General features: G+C 48.2%; 1 protein-coding gene across 6 annotated transcripts; it reads left to right on the forward strand.

The window, feature by feature from the left end:
* The first annotated feature begins 10,199 nt into the window (after positions 1-10,199).
* On the forward strand, positions 10,200-16,651 carry KRT3 (keratin 3). 6 transcript variants are annotated; one of them, XM_058426463.1, is made up of 10 exons: positions 10,275-10,623; positions 10,672-10,901; positions 11,969-12,189; positions 13,101-13,161; positions 13,518-13,613; positions 13,921-14,085; positions 14,508-14,633; positions 14,898-15,118; positions 15,460-15,494; positions 15,974-16,293. In XM_058426463.1, exons 1-10 carry the CDS (start codon positions 10,275-10,277, stop codon positions 16,291-16,293), a joined length of 1,824 nt encoding a protein of 607 aa, XP_058282446.1. The 6 variants fall into 6 exon arrangements, with proteins under 6 accessions (XP_032029546.1, XP_058282446.1, XP_058282448.1 ...); XM_058426465.1 differs by having other exon boundaries at positions 10,275-10,612; positions 10,739-10,901; XM_058426464.1 differs by having other exon boundaries at positions 10,275-10,602.
* Positions 16,652-17,950: the final 1,299 nt, after the last annotated feature.

A 17,950-nucleotide genomic window follows, 5' to 3' on the forward strand; every position in this document is an offset into this window, starting at 1 on the left:
AATGTGACAATGTGCAGGTTTGTTACATATGTATCCATGTGCCATGTTGATTTCCTGCACCCATTAACTCGTCCTTTAGCATTAGGTGTATCTCCTAATGCTGTCCCTCCCCCCTCCCCCCACCCCACAACAGTCCCCGGAGTGTGATGTTCCCCTTCCTGTGTCCATGAGTTCTCTTTGTTCAATTCCCACCTATGAGTGAGAACATGCGGTGTTTGGTTTTTTGTCCTTGCGATAGTTTACTGAGAATGATGTTTTCCAGTTTCATCCATGTCCCTACAAAGGACACGAACTCATCATTTTTTATGGCTGCATAGTATTCCATGGTGTATATGTGCCACATTTTCTTAATCCAGTCTATCGTTGTTGGACATTTGGGTTGGTTCCAACTCTTCGCTATTGTGAATAGTGCCGCAATAAACATACGTGTGCATGTGTCTTTATAGCAGCATGATTTATAGTCCTTTGGGTATATACCCAGTAATGGGATGGCTGGGTCAAATGGTATTTCTAGTTCGAGATCCCTGAGGAATCGCCACACTGACTTCCACAATGGTTGAACTAGTTTACAGTCCCACCAACCGTGTAAAAGTGTTCCTATTTCTCCACATCCTCTCCAGCACCTGTTGTTTCCTGATTTTTTAATGATGGCCATTCTAACTGGTGTAAGATGGTATCTCACTGTGGTTTTGATTTGCATTTCTCTGATGGCCAGTGATGATGAGCATTTCTTCATGTGTTTTTCGGCTGCATAAATGTCTTCTTTTGAGAAGTGTCTGTTCATGTCCTCTGCCCACTTTTTGATGGGGTTGTTTGTTTTTTTCTTGTAAATTTGTTTGAGTTCATTGTAGATTCTGGATATTAGCCCTTTGTCAGATGAGTAGGTTACAAAAATTTTCTCCCATTCTGTAGGTTGCCTGTTCACTCTGATGATAGTTTCTTTTGCTGTGCAGAAGCTCTTTAGTTTAATGAGATCCCATTTGTCGATTTTGGCTTTTGTTGCCATTGCTTTTGGTGTTTTAGTCATGAAGTCCTTGCCCACGCCTATGTCCTGAATGGTATTGCCTAGGTTTTCTTGTAGGATTTTAATGGTTTTAGGTCTAACATATAAGTCTTTAATCCATCTTGAATTAATTTTTGTATAAGGTGTAAGGAAGGGATCCAGTTGCAGCTTTCTACATATGGCTAGCCAGTTTTCCCAGCACCATTTATTAAATAGGGAATCCTTTCCCCATTTCTTGTTTTTGTCAGGTTTGTCAAAGATCAGATAGTTGTAGCTATGCGGCATCATTTCTGAGGGCTCTGTTCTGTTCCATTGATCTATGTCTTTGTTGTGGTACCAGTACCATGCTGTTTTGGTTACTGTAGCCTTGTAGTATAGTTTGAAGTCAGGTAGCGTGATGCCTCCAGCTTTGTTCTTTTGGCTTAGGATTGACTTGGCGATGCGGGCTCTTTTTTGGTTCCATATGAACTTTAAAGTAGTTTTTTCCAATTCTGTGAAGAAAGTCATTGGTAGCTTGATGGGGATGGCATTGAATCTATAAATTACCTTGGGCAGTATGGCCATTTTCACGATATTGATTCTTCCAACCCATGAGCATGGAATGTTCTTCCATTTGTTTGTATCCTCTTTTATTTCATTGAGCAGTGGTTTGTAGTTCTCCTTGAAGAGGTCCTTCACATCCCTTGTAAGTTGGATTCCTAGGTATTTTATTCTCTTTGAAGCAATTGTGAATGGGAGTTCACTCATGATTTGGCTCTCTGTTTGTCTGTTATTGGTGTACAAGAATGCTTGTGATTTTTGTACATTAATTTTGTATCCTGAGACTTTGCTGAAGTTGCTAATCAGCTTAAGGAGATTTCGGGCTGAGACAATGGGGTTTTCTAGATATACAATCATGTCATCTGCAAACAGGGACAATTTGACTTTCTCTTTTCCTAATTGAATACCCTTTATTTCCTTCTCCTGCCTGATTGCTCTGGCCAGAACTTCCAGCACTATGTTGAAAAGGAGCGGTGAGAGAGGGCATCCCTGTCTTGTGCCAGTTTTCAGAGGGAATGCTTCCAGTTTTTGCCCATTCAGTATGATATTGGCTGTGGGTTTGTCATAGATAGCTCTTATTATCTTGAGATACGTCCCATCAATACCTAATTTATTGAGAGTTTTTAGCATGAAGGGTTGTTGAATTTTGTCAAAGGCCTTTTCTGCATCTATTGAGATAATCATGTGGTTTTTGTCTTTGGTTCTGTTTATATGCTGGATTACATTTATTGATTTGCGTATGTTGAACCAGCCTTGCATCCCAGGGATGAAGCCCACTTGATCATGGTGGATAAGCTTTTTGATGTGCTGCTGGATTCGGTTTGCCAGTATTTTATTGAGGATTTTTGCATCAATGTTCATCAAGGATATTGGTCTGAAATTCTCTTTTTTGGTTATGTCTCTGCCAGGTTTTGGTATCAGGATGATGCTGGCTTCATAAAATGTGTTAGGGAGGATTCCCTCTTTTTCTATTGATTGGAATACTTTCAGAAGGAATGGTACCAGTTCCTCCTTGTACCTCTGGTAGAATTCAGCTGTGAATCCATCAGGTCCTGGACTCTTTTTGGTTGGTAAGCTATTGATTATTGCCACAATTTCAGAAGCTGTTATTGGTCTATTCAGAGATTCAACTTCTTCCTGGTTTAGTCTTGGGAGGGTGTATTTGTCGAGGAATTTATCCATTTCTTCTAGATTTTCTAGCTTATTTGCATAGAGGTGTTTGTAGTATTCTCTGATGGTAGATTGTATTTCTGTGGGATCGGTGGTGATATCCCCTTTTTCGTTTTTTATTGCATCTATTTGATTCTTCTCTCTTTTCTTCTTTATTAGTCTTGCTAGCGGTCCATCAATTTTGTTGATCTTTTCAAAAAACCAGCTCCTGGATTCATTAATTTTTTGAAGGGTTTTTTGTGTCTCTATTTCCTTCAGTTCTGCTCTGATTTTAGTTATTTCTAGCCTTCTGCTAGCTTTTGAATGTGTTTGCTCTTGCTTTTCTAGTTCTTTTAATTGTGATGTTAGGGTGTCAATTTTGGATCTTTCCTGCTTTCTCTTGTGGGCATTTAGTGCTATAAATTTCCCTCTACACACTGCTTTGAATGTGTCCCAGAGATTCTGGTATGTTGTGTCTTTGTTCTCGTTGGTTTCAAAGAACATCTTTATTTCTGCCTTCATTTCATTATGTACCCAATAGTCATTCAGGAGCAGGTTGTTCAGTTTCCATGTAGTTGAGCGGTTTTGAGTGAGTTTCTTAATCCTGAGTTCTAGTTTGATTGCACTGTGGTCTGAGAGACAGTTTGTTATAATTTCTGTTGTTTTACATTTGCTGAGGAGAGCTTTACTTCCAACTATGTGGTCAATTTTGGAATAGGTGTGGTGTGGTGCTGAAAAAAATGTATATTCTGTTGACTTGGGGTGGAGAGTTCTGTAGATGTCTATTAGGTCTGCTTGGTGCAGAGCTGAGTTCAATTCCTGGATATCCTTGTTAACTTTCTGTCTCGTTGATCTGTCTAATGCTGACAGTGGGGTGTTAAAATCTCCCATTATTATTGTGTGGGAGTTTAAGTCCCTTTGTAGGTCACTGAGGACTTGCTTTATGAATCTGGGTGCTCCTGTGTTGGGTGCATATATATTTAGGATATTTAGCTCTTCTTGTTGAATTGATCCCTTTACCATTATGTAATGGCCTTCTTTGTCTCTTATGATCTTTGTTGGTTTAAAGTCTATTTTATCAGAGACTAGAATTGCAACCCCTGCCTTTTTTTGTTTTCCAGTTGCTTGATAGATCTTCCTCCATCCCTTTATTTTGAGTCTATGTGTGTCTCTGCACGTGAGATGGGTTTCCTGAATACAGCACACTGATGGGTCCTGACTCCTTATCCAGTTTGCCAGTCTGTGTCTTTTGATTGGAGCATTTAGCCCATTTACATTTAACGTTAATATTGTTATGTGTGAATCTGATCCTGTCATTATGATGTTAGTTGGTTATTTTGCTCGTTAGTTGCTATAGTTTCTTCCTAGCCTCGATGGTCTTTACAATTTGGCATGTTTTTGCAGTGGCTGGAACCGGTTGTTCCTTTCCATGTTTAGTGCTTCCTTCAGGAGCTCTTTTAGGGCAGGCCTGGTGGTGACAAAATCACTCAGCGTTTGCTTGTCTGTAAAGTATTTTATTTCTCCTTCACTTATGAAGCTTAGTTTGGCGGGATAGCAAATTCTGGGTTGAAAATTCTTTTCTTTAAGAATGTTGAATATCGGCCCCCACTCTCTTCTGGCTTGTAGAGTTTCTGCTGAGAGATCAGCTGTTAGTCTGATGGGCTTCCCTTTGTGGGTAACCCGACCTTTCTCTCTGGCTGCCCTTAACATTTTTTCCTTCATTTCAACTTTGGTGAATCTGACAATTATGTGTCTTGGAGTTGCCCTTCTCGAGGAGTATCTTTGTGGCGTTCTCTGTATTTCCTGAATCTGAATGCTGGCCTGCCTTGCTAGATTGGGGAAGTTCTCCTGGATAATATCTTGCAGAGTGTTTTCCAACTTGGTTCCATTCTCCCCATCATTTTCAGGTACACCAATCAGACGTAGGTTTGGTCTTTTCACATAGTCCCAAATTTCTTGGAGGCTTTGTTCATTTCTTTTTATTCTTTTTTCTCTAAACTTCCCTTCTCTCTTCATTTCATTCATTTCATCTTCCATCAGGGATACCCTTTCTTCCAGTTGATCGCATCTGCTACTGAGGCTTCTGCAATCTTCGCGTAGTTCTCGAAACTTGGCTTTCAGCTCCATCAGCTCCTTTAAGCCCTTCTCTCCATTGGTTATTCTAGTTATCCATCCTTCTAATTTTTTTTCAAAGTTTTTAACTTCTTTGCTATTGTTTTGAATTTCCTCTCGTAGCTCAGAGTAGTTTGATCGTCTGAAGCCTTCTTCTCTCAACTCATCAAAGTCATCCTCCATCCAGCTTTGTTCCGTTGCTGGTGAGGAACTGCATTCCTTTGGAGGAGGAGAGGTGCTCTGTTGTTTAGAGTTTCCAGTTTTTCTGCTCTGTTTTTTCCCCATCTTTGTGGTTTTATCTACTTTTTGTCTTTGGTGATGGTGATGTACAGATGGGTTTTTGGTGTTGAAGTCCTTTCTGTTTGTTAGTTTTCCTTCTACCAGACAGGACCCTCAGCTGCAGGTCTGTTGGAGTTTACTAGAGGTCCACTCCAGACCCTGTTTGGCTGGGTGTCAGCAGCGGTGGCTGCAGAACAGCGGATTTTCGTGAGACCACAAATTCAGCTGTCTGATAGTTCCTCTGAAAGTTTTGTCTCAGGGGAGTACCCGGTTGAATGAGGTGTCAGTCTGACCCTACTGGGGGGGTGCCTCCCAGTTAGGCTGCTCAGAGGTGAGGGACCCACTTTAGGAGGCAGTCTGTCTGTTCTCAGATCTCCAGCTGCGTGCTGGGAGAACCACTACTCTCTTCAAAGCTGTCAGTCAGACAGGGGCATTTAAGTCTGTGGAGGTTCTTTGCTGAGTTTTTGTTTGTCTGTGCCCTGCCCCCAGAGGTGGAGCCTACAGAGGCAGGCAGGCCTCCTTGAGCTATGGTGGGCTCCACCCAGTTCGAGCTTCCTGGCTGCTTTGTTTACCTAAGCAAGCCTGGGCAATGGCGGGCGCCCCTCCCCCAGCCTCGCTGCCGCCTTGCAGCTTGATCTCAGACTGCTGTGCTAGCAATCAGCGAGACTCCGTGGGCATAGGACCCTCCGAGCCAGGTGCGGGACACAATCTCCTAGTGTGCCGTTTTCCAGGCCCGTTGGAGAAGCGCAGTATTAGGATGGGACTGACCCGATATTCCAGGTGCCGTCTGTTTCCCCTTTCTTTGACTAGGAAAGGGAACTCCCTGACCCCTTGCACTTCCCGAGTGAGGCAATGCCTCGCCCTGCTTCGGCTCGCGCACAGTGCGCTTCACCGTCTGTCCTGCACCCACTGTTAGGCACTCCCTAGTGAGATGAAACCGGTACCTCAAGCAGAAATGCAGAAATCACCAGTCTTCTGTGTCGCTGGGGCTGGGAGCTGGAGACCGGAGCTGTTCCTATTCGGCCATCTTGGCTCCACCCTCGAGTTCCACAGTATTTTCTAATATTGGAAGAGTTGTGATACAGAAGCCAGGGGAGTTTGTGTGTTTTACTCTGGAAGGCCAGGCAAGAGCAAATTCATCTCATCTCAGTTCCCATCTGCTGAAGGCCTGCCAGGGCCACAGGCTGATGGACACAAAGGCAGGGAAGACAGGTGGTAACAGTGCTCAGTGGGGAATCTCAGCTGGGGGCAGGTGTCCAGTGGTGGAAGGGGCAGGAGCTTGAGACTTGAGGCTGAGAGGCCCCAGTTAGGGTTGCTGTTGTGTCAAGACTGCAAGGATTCTGAGAATGCACATGGATGCAAGTGTCTCTCGATCGAGTGAATAGTGTGTCTTTTTATGTATATGTATTACCACTTTCAAATGTGTATGATTATGAACTGCAATTTTATTTAAAAGTGTTGCTAAATTCATAGTAAAAAATGTATGTTCTCAAAGGATACAGGAAGTATGAGTTCTGACATGTGTGAAGGTCAATGTAATTTTGTGTGTGTTAAAAAGGGGCCTTCACACCCAGAGAGGTATGGGTATCATGCCATGACAGACAGGTGACTGGGGCTCCTGCTGCTGACCACAACTTCACTGATCCTATAAGAGGAGTTAGGCTCCCATGAAATGGAGTGGAAGGCATGAAAGCTAGATCCATGAAGACCTTCCTTGGGTCAGGGTGGGGTCTTGCTGGCCTGGGCAAGTTAGGAGATTTAATGAATCGCCTTCCATGGGGATCTTGAAGAGTAGGAGTGGCCAGGTGGATTCTGCCTCAAGGTAGAGGAGTGGACTGGAGAGCCTCCTGGCCGTAGCACCCTATGAGTCTCTGATTTCACACATTTCAATCCAGTGACTCACTCTTTCCAGGGAGAAAGCACTTAGGGCGCTTAGTTAATAAACTTCAGATAATTCAAGTGTTGGGGGTGACTGTAAACCAACTCTGGTTTCCCAAAGTGTTTATTAGGCCCTCCAAGTTTAGAGGGCTGGGCCCAACCAATAAGAATTTCAACTCACTGATTATCTCCTCCCCTTCTACCACTTCCTTCACTCACAACTCTGATCAGAATTGACATTCTAGTCCCGCGAATGTATTCCCCAATCTTTGTTTTGCTCCCTGTCCTCTCAAAGGCCAAGCCATGTCTTCTCTGCTATCCGAACCCCAAGAGTAAGTATAGATTATGGCATTCTTCCTTTTCCTTCCACCATCTGTTGGGGAGGTCCCAGACCCAGGACTAGCTGATGACAGCAGTGGTTGTGATGTTGCTTCTCAAAGATTCTTCTCTAAGATAATTCCCTCTAGAGGAATAACAAGCATGGTTCAGAATCAGTGGGCTCTGGCAATGGCTGAGATCTCCCCCCATTGGGGGCACTAAGTACCCTGAATCACTATGGGTTTAAGAATTCCTAGAGACTCATTGCCCTGGACTCTAGGCCCCACATCTGACCAAGCAGCAGCCTCATTTCTGTCTGGCATAAAGGCGGGTCCTCCATCCTGCTCTCTTAGATATTATAAGAAAAAATATGGCCTAATTTTTGTGATATGTTTCCTTTTTTCTTTTTTTTTTTTTTTGTTGAGAAGGGTCTTGTTCTGTTGTCCAGGCTGGAGTGCCATAGTGCAATCATAGCTCACTGCAGCCTTGACCTCCCAGGCTCAAGCGATCCTCCAACCTCAGCCTCCCAGGCACCTGGGTCTACAGGCACATGACACCACACCCGGCTAATCTTTGTATTTTTTTTGTAGAGATGGTGTTTTGCCATGTTTCCAAGGTTGGTCTGAAACTCCTGGGCTCAAGAAATCTGCCCCACCTCAGCCTTGCAAAGTGCTGGGGTTACAGGCGTGAGTCACCACATTTGGCCTTGTGATATGTTTCTTAAAACACTGGCAGATATTTCATTCATCTAGCTATGTTCCTGTGAGATCTAGAGGGTCAGAGATGATTGATCATCTTTTATGGTTAATGATGCTGAAATGCAGAGAATTTAAACAGCCTTGGTCATGCTTAGTCATGGGGAGGATCTGGTCTAGCCCTGGGTATGGTTCATTGCCTCTGAGGGAGCAAAGAGGAGAGGACCCTGTGTGGCCACCCTCTGGGCCTGGGCTAACTTCACAGTCCATGGGCAGAACTTGCAGAAAATTAGGGATATAAGTCAGAGATGCTGGAGAGGGGATCCCAGCAATGAACAGGGCAGACATTTGTGTGATCTCAAATGTCCAGTCAACTTCAACTTGATTCTCTAATTGATTGATTCTTGGTTAATTGGTTCTTGATTCTGTGATTCTACATTTTTTTCCCCTGAGGAGGTGACACTTATTTTGCATGTACATTTTTCTAAATCTGAACACCAAATTTGAGAAGTCTGGATTCCTCACATTGAAATAATCTCAATTAGCTTGTGCTACCTCATGCAATGGGAGTTGAACGAGCTTTCAGCCAGTTTTATCTGGTTGTAATCCAGTATAAGGGCTTAACCATTAGTTCATTAATAATTAATTGATCGACTCATTCATTTTTTCGACAAACTAAACTTTATGGCACTTACTATTGGCAAAGCACTGTGCTTTGGTCCAAGGGACCCAGTATATTAACAAGACTGGAAACTCCTGGAGAGCTTATGGTTTTATCCTGGGGAGGAGCTAGGATGTTGCACAGCCTGGCAGGTAACACATGGGAGAGATAAGGATAAAATGGAAGAACCAGGCCACTGAAGAAAATTTCACTTCCTTTGCACTTGGGCCACTCCCAGCCCTACCTAGTAGGTGTTGAAGAAGTCTCTATCCTTTCCCCCAAATCTAAGGAGGCTCCTGCCAGGGCCATACAGACCACACCCTTAGAAGGGCCCAATATGCTGCAGACAGAACAAAAAAAGGCCTGTCCTGGAGAGATAAGCAGCTAACTTGGCCAGCTCCAGAGTGTGCAGGATGGCTTTCCTCTTGGACAAACCAAGCCCAGTCATAAGCCTCTGAACAACCCCAGACAGGTAAAGTTTCAGGCTTTTGGAGTCACACATGTTCCATAGTGCTGCCGGCTCTGCCAGATCTGGCTTCTTGGGGTTTGGGGGGTCGTGGGCGACTCTCAGGAGCACATCTCTCAACCAGAAAATGGTCCCACGGGGGCCCTGTGTGTCTTGTCCATGACTGGGTCTCCAGGGTTTTGCACAGGGCCCGGCAAACATTCGGCAGTCTGTAAATATTTGCTGAATTTGTTGTTGACGTTTGAGTTTCTTGTTCCCTAGGCCTTAAGCTAAAACCAGAGAAATACCAAAATGTAGGGAGCAAGAAAGGAAGCCATAGAGAAACCCCAAGATGTGTAATAGTGTAAAACTTCTCTGGGAAGTTTTAAAGAGAAACAAACATTAGGCATGTTGGATTTTGCCAGTGTATGGTCAACATGCATAGGTGTTAACTTGACTTTTTCTCTGAAGATAGTCATAAACCAAAAGGTGACTACCTCCTGAACTAAAGTTTGGGGTACAGGGAGAACCCAGGAGGCAGATTTGTGATAGTTCTGGGCTTTTTTCCAGGAAGGGAGAAGGAGAGGTCAGTGCTTCATCCCAAAGCCCAGCACAGAGCTGGGCACATACTGTGTACTCAATCATCGTGGAGAGACCTGCATCACTCCTTCCATTAAGACACTTTCCCAGAGCTGTGAGTGGGCTCCACTGTCTCCACTACTCAGAGAAGCAGAACCTCCCCATGCCCCCTCCACTCTGTCCTCTCCAGAGCTGGGCACAGCTCTGCAGGGCCCAGGTGTAGCTAACAAGCAGAGGGACAGCTGCTGAGCACCTGATGCTGGTGAGCGTGCCTCCTGGGTCCCGTCAGACAAAGCCAGGAGGAGGCCATGCCCAAACATGGGGCAACACCAAGCACCACCCCCTTGCCAGGTAAGCCTGCCACCTTAGCACTTTTACCATTTCAGATTATTTTCAAGGTGTGTTTGGTAGCCTGGAACAAACTTATTGCCTTGGAGGCAAACCCAACCCATGAATATTTGGGATTAATTATCTCTCCTTCGTTTGAGCCCAACAACCTCCTCAAATGTATATAAAGGGATTTATTTTGCACAGATCTTCATTTCCCATCCCTCTTCCTCTGACTCTCAGTGTCCCTGCTTAACTTACACTCTTCTCTTCGCCAAGCTCCTCACCATGAGCAGACAAGCCAGCAAGACATCTGGTGGTGGGAGCCAGGGTTTCTCTGGCCGCTCTGCTGTGGTCTCTGGCAGCAGCAGGATGAGCTATGTGGCCCGCTCTGGGGGAGCTGGTGGAGGGGCCTATGGCTTCCGGAGTGGAGCAGGTGGCTTTGGCAGTCGCAGCCTCTACAACCTGGGGGGCAACAAGAGCATCTCCATCAGCGCGGCAGCTGGCGGCTCCCGGGCTGGAGGCTTTGGGGGAGGGCAGAGCAGCTGTGGCTTTGCAGGTGGCTATGGAGGTGGCTTTGGGGGCGGCTATGGAGGTGGCTTTGGTGGTGGCTTTGGTGGTGGCAGAGGAATGGGAGGTGGCTTTGGTGGAGCTGGTGGCTTTGGAGGAGCTGGTGGCTTTGGAGGGGCTGGTGGCTTTGGTGGTCCTGGTGGCTTTGGTGGGCCTGGCAGTTTTGGCAGTCCTGGTGGCTTTGGCCCTGGGGGCTTTCCTGGGGGAATTCAGGAAGTGACTATCAACCAGAGTCTCCTGCAGCCCCTCAATGTGGAGATCGACCCCCAGATTGGGCAAGTAAAGGCCCAGGAGCGGGAACAGATCAAGACCCTCAACAACAAGTTTGCCTCCTTCATCGACAAGGTGATGAAGCTCTGACTGGCCATCCCTTCCTGGGCTGGGGACTTTGAATTTGACCTTTGGGACACAGTGTTTAAGTGTGTCTTGGATGGACCAGACTGGAGGGTGAGGAGTTAGGTGGAACTCTAGGGTCTGGGAAGATATTCAGGGTTAAGGAGTTTGTCCACATGGTCAAGCGAGGGGAGGTGTGGAAAGAAAACAGTCCCCTATTTGGCCCTGAGCACCACACATCCTGTTTGTCGGAACCTCTGCTGAAGTTTCCAGTCATTGCCTCATTGAGGCCCAGGCTGGCAGGGCAGGCAGCCCAAGGCAAGGGCCATGGCCACCATCAGGGAAGGGTCCACTGAGAATGGGAGGCTTTTCAAATACAAGCTGCCCTCTGAGGCTTTCCAGGAAGCCCTTTCCCCCTCATATTGCTGTGCCAGGGAGAGGAAGCTGATTACCTGGAGCAGGGATTAGGAGCATAAGAACCTTAGTCCCAAGGGAGTTCAGAGAAATGAGTGACTTTGCACTCCTACTCAGCCTAGTCAGGAAGACAAGAGTGCTCTGTGAGCTTCTCCAGACCTGGACAGCTCTCATGGGGCTGCCTCCCTTCCAGGCTCAAGAGAGGCGTTATGCTAACTACGGCATTCCAGCCAGTGTCGCTTCCCAGCATCACTTCACTGTTTTTGAAGAGCTAGCATGTCAGTAGAGTCGTGGGTGGAAACGGTGCTGCTGAGGTTTATGTGCATTTTTGCAGAGTGTACTGTAGTTTTGGAAGTTGAGATAGGGTCATGAAGTTCCCAGGAACATCAAGGGGTCAACCTTATAATTCTATTGCTTTCAGGTAGGAGCTACTTCTGGTTTCCCCTTCCTTTGTAACTTTCCAAACCACGCTGCAAGTGTAGTGTCCTGACTGATCACCCATCTGACCATAATCTCTCTGACTACAGTAGGAGCCTATCTTTGCAACCTTTCTAGGCTTTTGTGCTGGGGGCCCAGGAGATAGACACCTAGCCCTACCTGAGTGAAGTCCCCTCTGCTCTTCTGCTACAAGTGTTGCCTGATGTTGCTTCCTGCAACCATTGCAGGTGCGGTTCCTGGAGCAACAGAACAAAGTCCTGGAGACCAAGTGGAACCTGCTCCAGCAGCAGGGCACAAGTTCCATCTCAGGCACCAACAACCTTGAGCCTCTTTTTGAGAATCACATCAACTACCTGCGGAGCTACCTGGACAACATCCTCGGGGAGAGAGGGCGCCTGGACTCTGAGCTGAAGAACATGCAGGACCTGGTGGAGGACTTCAAGAAGAAGTGAGTGACAGGGCAGGAGTGGGAAGATGCCATGGCCCATCCTGTCTCAGAGTCTTGGCCCCTTCTGCATGCCCCCTGACTGCTGGGCAGTGGTGCCACCTGGCCTGTTTCCCTCTCCTTACCTTCATGAAGGACAGCTTGGTTCATTCAGTTCCCCCTCACCTTCCTTCTCCAAGCACAATGCTTTGCAAATAAAATTGTGGCAAGAGGATGAGTTCAGGCTAGGCATGGTGGCTCATGCCTGTAATCCCAGCACTCTGGGAGGCCAAGGCGGGCAGATCATTTGAGGTCAGGAGTTCGAGACCAGCCTGGCCAACATGGCGAAATCTCGTCTCTACTAAAAATACAAAAATTAGCTGGGTGTGGTGGCACACACCTGTAATCCCAGATACTTGGGTGGCTGAGGAAACAGAATTGTTTGAACCCTGGAGATGGAGGTTGTAGTGAGCCAAGATTGCACCACTGCACTCCAGCCTGGGTGACAGAGTGAGAGTACATCTAAACAACAACAACAACAACAACATCAACAACAACAACAACAAAAAACGGATGAGTTTAGAGTTGGGGAAGCATTTCCTCATGAGCCAGGTTGGGGAAGATCCTGGTTCTGGCATCTGAAAGATTCTGGGACAACTTGTGGTATGGTGATCAATCATCCAGAGGTTTGCTTGGGACTGAGGGGTTTCCTTGGATGCAGAACTTTTAGTGCTAAAACCAGACAGTTTGCCTGGGCAAATTGACATGGTTGGTCCCCCTAACTAACAGGGAGATAGTAAAGAGGATGTGCTCATCTGAGAGGGGCGGGATAGGGATGGAGGGAAGGAAGAGATGAACTTTCAGAGTTCCAGGGAACAATGGTGTTTATGATGATCTCAAAACAAAACTCAGCTGTTTCCTTTTTACTCACACAGATATGAGGATGAAATCAATAAACGTACAGCTGCTGAGAATGAATTTGTGACTCTGAAGAAGGTAAGGGCTGTCTGTGAGGTTTCTGAGGCTTGTAGCTGCAGGTTTCTGGCTGGGTTGGGGGAATCTCCTCACTCCACTGCCACAGAGCTGCCAAGTTCAGGCCTTTGGAGCAATAAACAGAAGTCAGGTGCACCTTAGTCTGGAAGATCCCTAAAAGAGTTAGTTCATCAGTCTTTAGTTTTTTAGTATGATTAAACTTAGACCATCTGAATGGGATACAAATTGCCCATTCAAGCGGAGACTGATCTTAGACAAGGACCATCACTGCACCAGTCCCCTCTGCTCTTTCTTGCTGCAGTTGTGGTTTGCTGTTTGTTCATTGGGGGAATAAGGCCTTTATCCTCCTCTTTTCTCAGGATGTGGACAGTGCCTATATGAACAAGGTGGAGCTTCAGGCCAAAGTGGATGCCTTGATAGATGAGATCGACTTCTTAAGGACCCTCTATGATGCTGTGAGGATGTTACCTACTAAGAAGGGACAGAGGGAGAGTGAGATGTTTCCAGATTTGAGGCTGGTGCATTTTGGTATATAGGCTTCAGAAGACATCTAGGATGAGCCTGGAGATAAGGACCCTTGGAAGGGATTCCACAGGATAAGCTGCAGACATGGGGTTCTCTGAGTGGCTGGGGACAGGGTGTGGCTGATACACATGTGGAGCAAGGAATCAGTGAATGAGACTGTTGATCAGGAGTCTTTCAGGGTCCTGTGTGCTTGTTACAGGGACCCCAAAAGTGAACAAGCTCCCTCTGTGTTGACAGGAGCTGTCTCAGATGCAGAGCCACATCAGTGACACATCTGTGGTGCTGTCCATGGACAATAATCGCTCCCTGGACCTGGACAGCATCATTGCTGAAGTTCGTGCACAGTATGAGGATATCGCTCAGAGAAGCAAGGCCGAAGCTGAGGCCCTGTACCAGACCAAGGTGGGTGCTAGGCACCTCTTACAGGATCCACTGGAGATTTCAGAGAGGCCGTGGCCTATTGGACAGCTGGGTAGTGAGTTCCCAGTGGTCACTGGGTGAATGCCTTTTGGTTTTACCCTCTGAAGTCATCCTTCTAATGGTGGTTCAGTTGCAGAAAGTCTTGCCCCTGGGGGAGGTGGTGGCCTGCTATGTGGGACTGACTCCAACTTGCTCAGGAACTACAGGGTAGGAAAATCTTCTACCACAACAACCCAGATGTTCTCTTTCCTGCTGCCTTGGGGGTTTCCCTGCTGAAACACAATGCAGTATCACTTTAGCAAATGCCTTACTGAGATTCTCAAGTTTTGGTGGGTGATGTTGGAGGTGTAGAAACAAGTCAAGCAAAGCTGCAGGAATACCCCATCTTCCCTTCTGTTCTGTAGTTGGGGGAGCTGCAGACCACGGCTGGCAGGCATGGGGATGACCTAAGAAATACCAAGAGCGAGATCATAGAGCTCAACAGAATGATCCAGAGGCTGCGGGCGGAGATCGAGAGTGTCAAGAAGCAGGTGGGATGGTCATGGATGCTGGCACCTGGGATGACTGCTGAGGGGCGAGGGCTAGGATCTCAGGACTCCTCCCCTGGAATAGACGTCTGGAGGTCATCTCAGGCTGGCTGACCCACAGGGCATTATCTCCACAAATGGAGACAAGATGGAGGCACCAGGGGAGGAGGAATGTTCCCTGACTTTAAGATGGGATAATCCATTGCATGTCAGGAAGGGCCTGCGACCCTCTTACTGAGCTCATTCCTCCTACCTCCCTTGCCCCAGAATGCCAACCTGCAGACGGCCATTGCCGAGGCCAAGCAGCATGGGGAGATGGCTCTCAAGGATGCCAATGCCAAGCTCCAAGAGCTGCAGGCTGCTCTACAGCAGGCGAAGGATGACCTGGCGCGGCTGCTACGTGACTACCAGGAGCTGATGAATGTCAAGCTGGCCCTGGACGTGGAGATCGCCACCTACCGCAAGCTGTTGGAGGGCGAGGAGTACAGGTGAGCCTCCAGTCCCGTCTTCCCACACCCCCTGGCTCAAGTCATAGGCCGAGGGCCAGATAAGTGACCAAGTAACTGGGGATGGAGCCCTGCTGTATAAAGAGAGGCCTTGCGGTAAAGCATTTGCCTCTGCCAACCCACTCCCTCCCAGGCGGCCAAAGCACGTATGCAACCAGTGCCCACAGGCTCTCCTTGCTACGGCCCAAAGAGGGGTGGAGAAAGCTTACCTGATTTGCCAGGCTTCTCTGTTCAGCTCTGGTTGCTATTCATGCCCTTGGTCCATGGACTTGTTGGTGATGTGCTTTGTGACGGGGCCCACTTTCTCTTGCTTTCTCAAACAGGATGTCTGGAGAGTGTCCGAGTGCTGTCAGCATCTGTAAGTACCGAAAGTAGCTAAGAAAATGAGAGTTAATTCTGAAATATCTGCACTAATCCAGGGTGGTAGCAACTAATTTAAACATATTTTTATGGAAGTTGGAGGGGTTTTCTGGGAGAGGAGAGGGAAGCGATTGGCTTTTGTAATTGTTCTGGGTTCAGGGCACTTTTAACAGGCTTCCACGGCCAATGTGGAATATCCAACAGGGAGCCTCTTGATGGGAGGAGAAATTCAGAGGCTAGATCCCCTCCAAGGGGGTCATCAAGATTGTACTGTGGGAGGAACCACTGGCTAATTCATAATGGCTTAACGGCAGGGGAGTGAGTAGCTAGTGGCCTTGGAACGGCTGGTGGTGACCATCCTGGGCAAAGCTGCCTTGATCAGCTCTGGATAGTCGTGGGCCCGGTGGATCACTGATGATAACATAGCAGCTGGCCTGGGCGCCGTCGCTGATCCCTGTCCTGTCCTCTCCCCAATAGCGGTGATCAGCAGCAGCACGACTTCCGCCTCCGCAGGTGGCTATGGAGGAGGTTACGGCGGAGGCTTGGGCGGTGGCTTAGGAGGTGGCTTCGGTGCGGGCGGCGGCTCAGGCAGTGGCTTTGGCCGGGGAGGCGGCGGTGGAATCGGCGGTGGATTTGGCGGCGGCAGCAGCAGCGGTTTCAGCGGTGGCAGCGGCTTTGGCTCCGTCTCTGGCGCCCGCTATGGAGTCAGTGGCGGGGGCTTCAGCTCGACCAGCAACCGGGGCGGCAGCATCAAGTTCTCCCAGTCCTCCCAGTCCTCCCAGCGCTACTCCAGATAAAGAGCACGCATCAGCATCGCAGCCACCCCAGCGCCTCCCCTCCGCTCCCCACTCCCCCATATTGGCAACACCCCAAGCGCCGCCCCATGCTCCCCAAGAACGCGGCTCTGCGCTGGAAGGCTTGCGGCCTCTTGCCCCTCCTTCCAGATCCCCGGCCAAGACCAGACACGAGAATTTCAGGCTCACCTCTCTGGCTCCAGCCTGTGCCTGTGATTGTCCAGGTGTGGCCTAGGCCGCCACCTTCTGCTGCCCCGGGGTCCCCTCCCTGGGTGGGATGCTCACTACAGCTCTGATGTATATAGCACACAGCCCCCCTCCGCCCCTCCGGTCTGTCGCCAATAAAGTGCACTGTGTTTCACTCCGCCCTCTGAGTATTCGCTCCATGTCCTCCTGCTCAGGGCACTGAGCTCCCTGGTCACCTCCCTGGCCTCCCTGCCTCTGCCTCTCTCCCATGTGAGCTCTGTGATCCACGGAGCAGCTGGAGAACTCTTCCTCTGAAACAAAGGCAGTTCGTCTTCTCCGTCCATGGTGTGGATCCGGTTGTTCATTATTCTGTGAGCACTGTGGGGAGGGAGAGGTCCTGCTCCCAGACGCTGTGTACCCTGTGTACCCTCACCGTCCTTAGTGGTGAAGGCTGGGCCTGCAGACATCTATCTCCTCCCTGTCTTCTCTCATGTGGGGGAACTAAGAGGGCCTTGGGGACAGAGGGTTTCTTCCCTCGGTGTTGATTCTCACTCCAGCTGACATCGTGAAAGCTTTTCCCCCATCAAGGTGCTCTGGGAAAGTGGGGGCTGCTGGAAGCCCAGGGATGGAAATAGGTCCCAGAGCAGCCTATTTCAAAGTCTGACCCAGGAACACCATTCCATTGAGACACTCTGCAATAAAAGACTCCACACCCATTGCATATTTTCTTTTTGGAGCACATATTAGAGTTTCTAAGAAGTTCAGTAGCAAGGAAAACCTGTTAGCTTCCTTGAATCCAGCATTTCCTTCAGAGGCCCCCATTCCTGCACCTAGCACTGTGCATGCACTTGGGGCCTGAAAGTATGTGCACCGGCCGTGAGAGTTCTTGTCATCCTGGCCTCTGCCCTGCACCAAGAAGCTCTTATGATGTGTCAGTTGGCCATGGGAGTGCTGTCCAGAAGGTGACTGCTAGAAAGGACTCAGAAGCAAGGAGTCCAAGGCCTTTGCTTCCAAATGAAAAGACTGAGGCTCAGAGGGGAGGGGTGACTCCTCTAGGGTCTTATAGCATGTGAATGCCTGAGCTGGGAATGAAGCCCTGCATCCCAAGTCCGGAGATCCTTCCACTTCCCCACACTGTCTTTGAGGATGCCTTCCAGGCATGTCACACTGCTGGGGCACCCGGAGAGAGCACACAGGCTGTGGAATAGAAATGTGTAGTCAGGCCAGGCCAGGCCAGGGAAGCAGTATTTCCATCCTTGGACAAGGTTGAATTTATTTTGGAGATGAGGAAAGGCAGTTAAAGAAAACCTGCAACTGGGGGTTGAAGAAATTCAGTGTGGAAATTCAGCTACTGGATCCACTTTTTGAAGGAGGTGGGATTTAGGAGCTGTTGCTTCACGTTTGGGTAGGAAGGTACCTTTTCTGGTTGGTATCCTTCTGTGGAAAGGAGTAGGAGACACAGGTGGGGAGGCTC

This window comes from Hylobates moloch, unplaced genomic scaffold (assembly GCF_009828535.3).
Source record: "Hylobates moloch isolate HMO894 unplaced genomic scaffold, HMol_V3 SCAFFOLD_13, whole genome shotgun sequence".
Lineage (NCBI taxonomy): Eukaryota > Metazoa > Chordata > Mammalia > Primates > Hylobatidae > Hylobates > Hylobates moloch.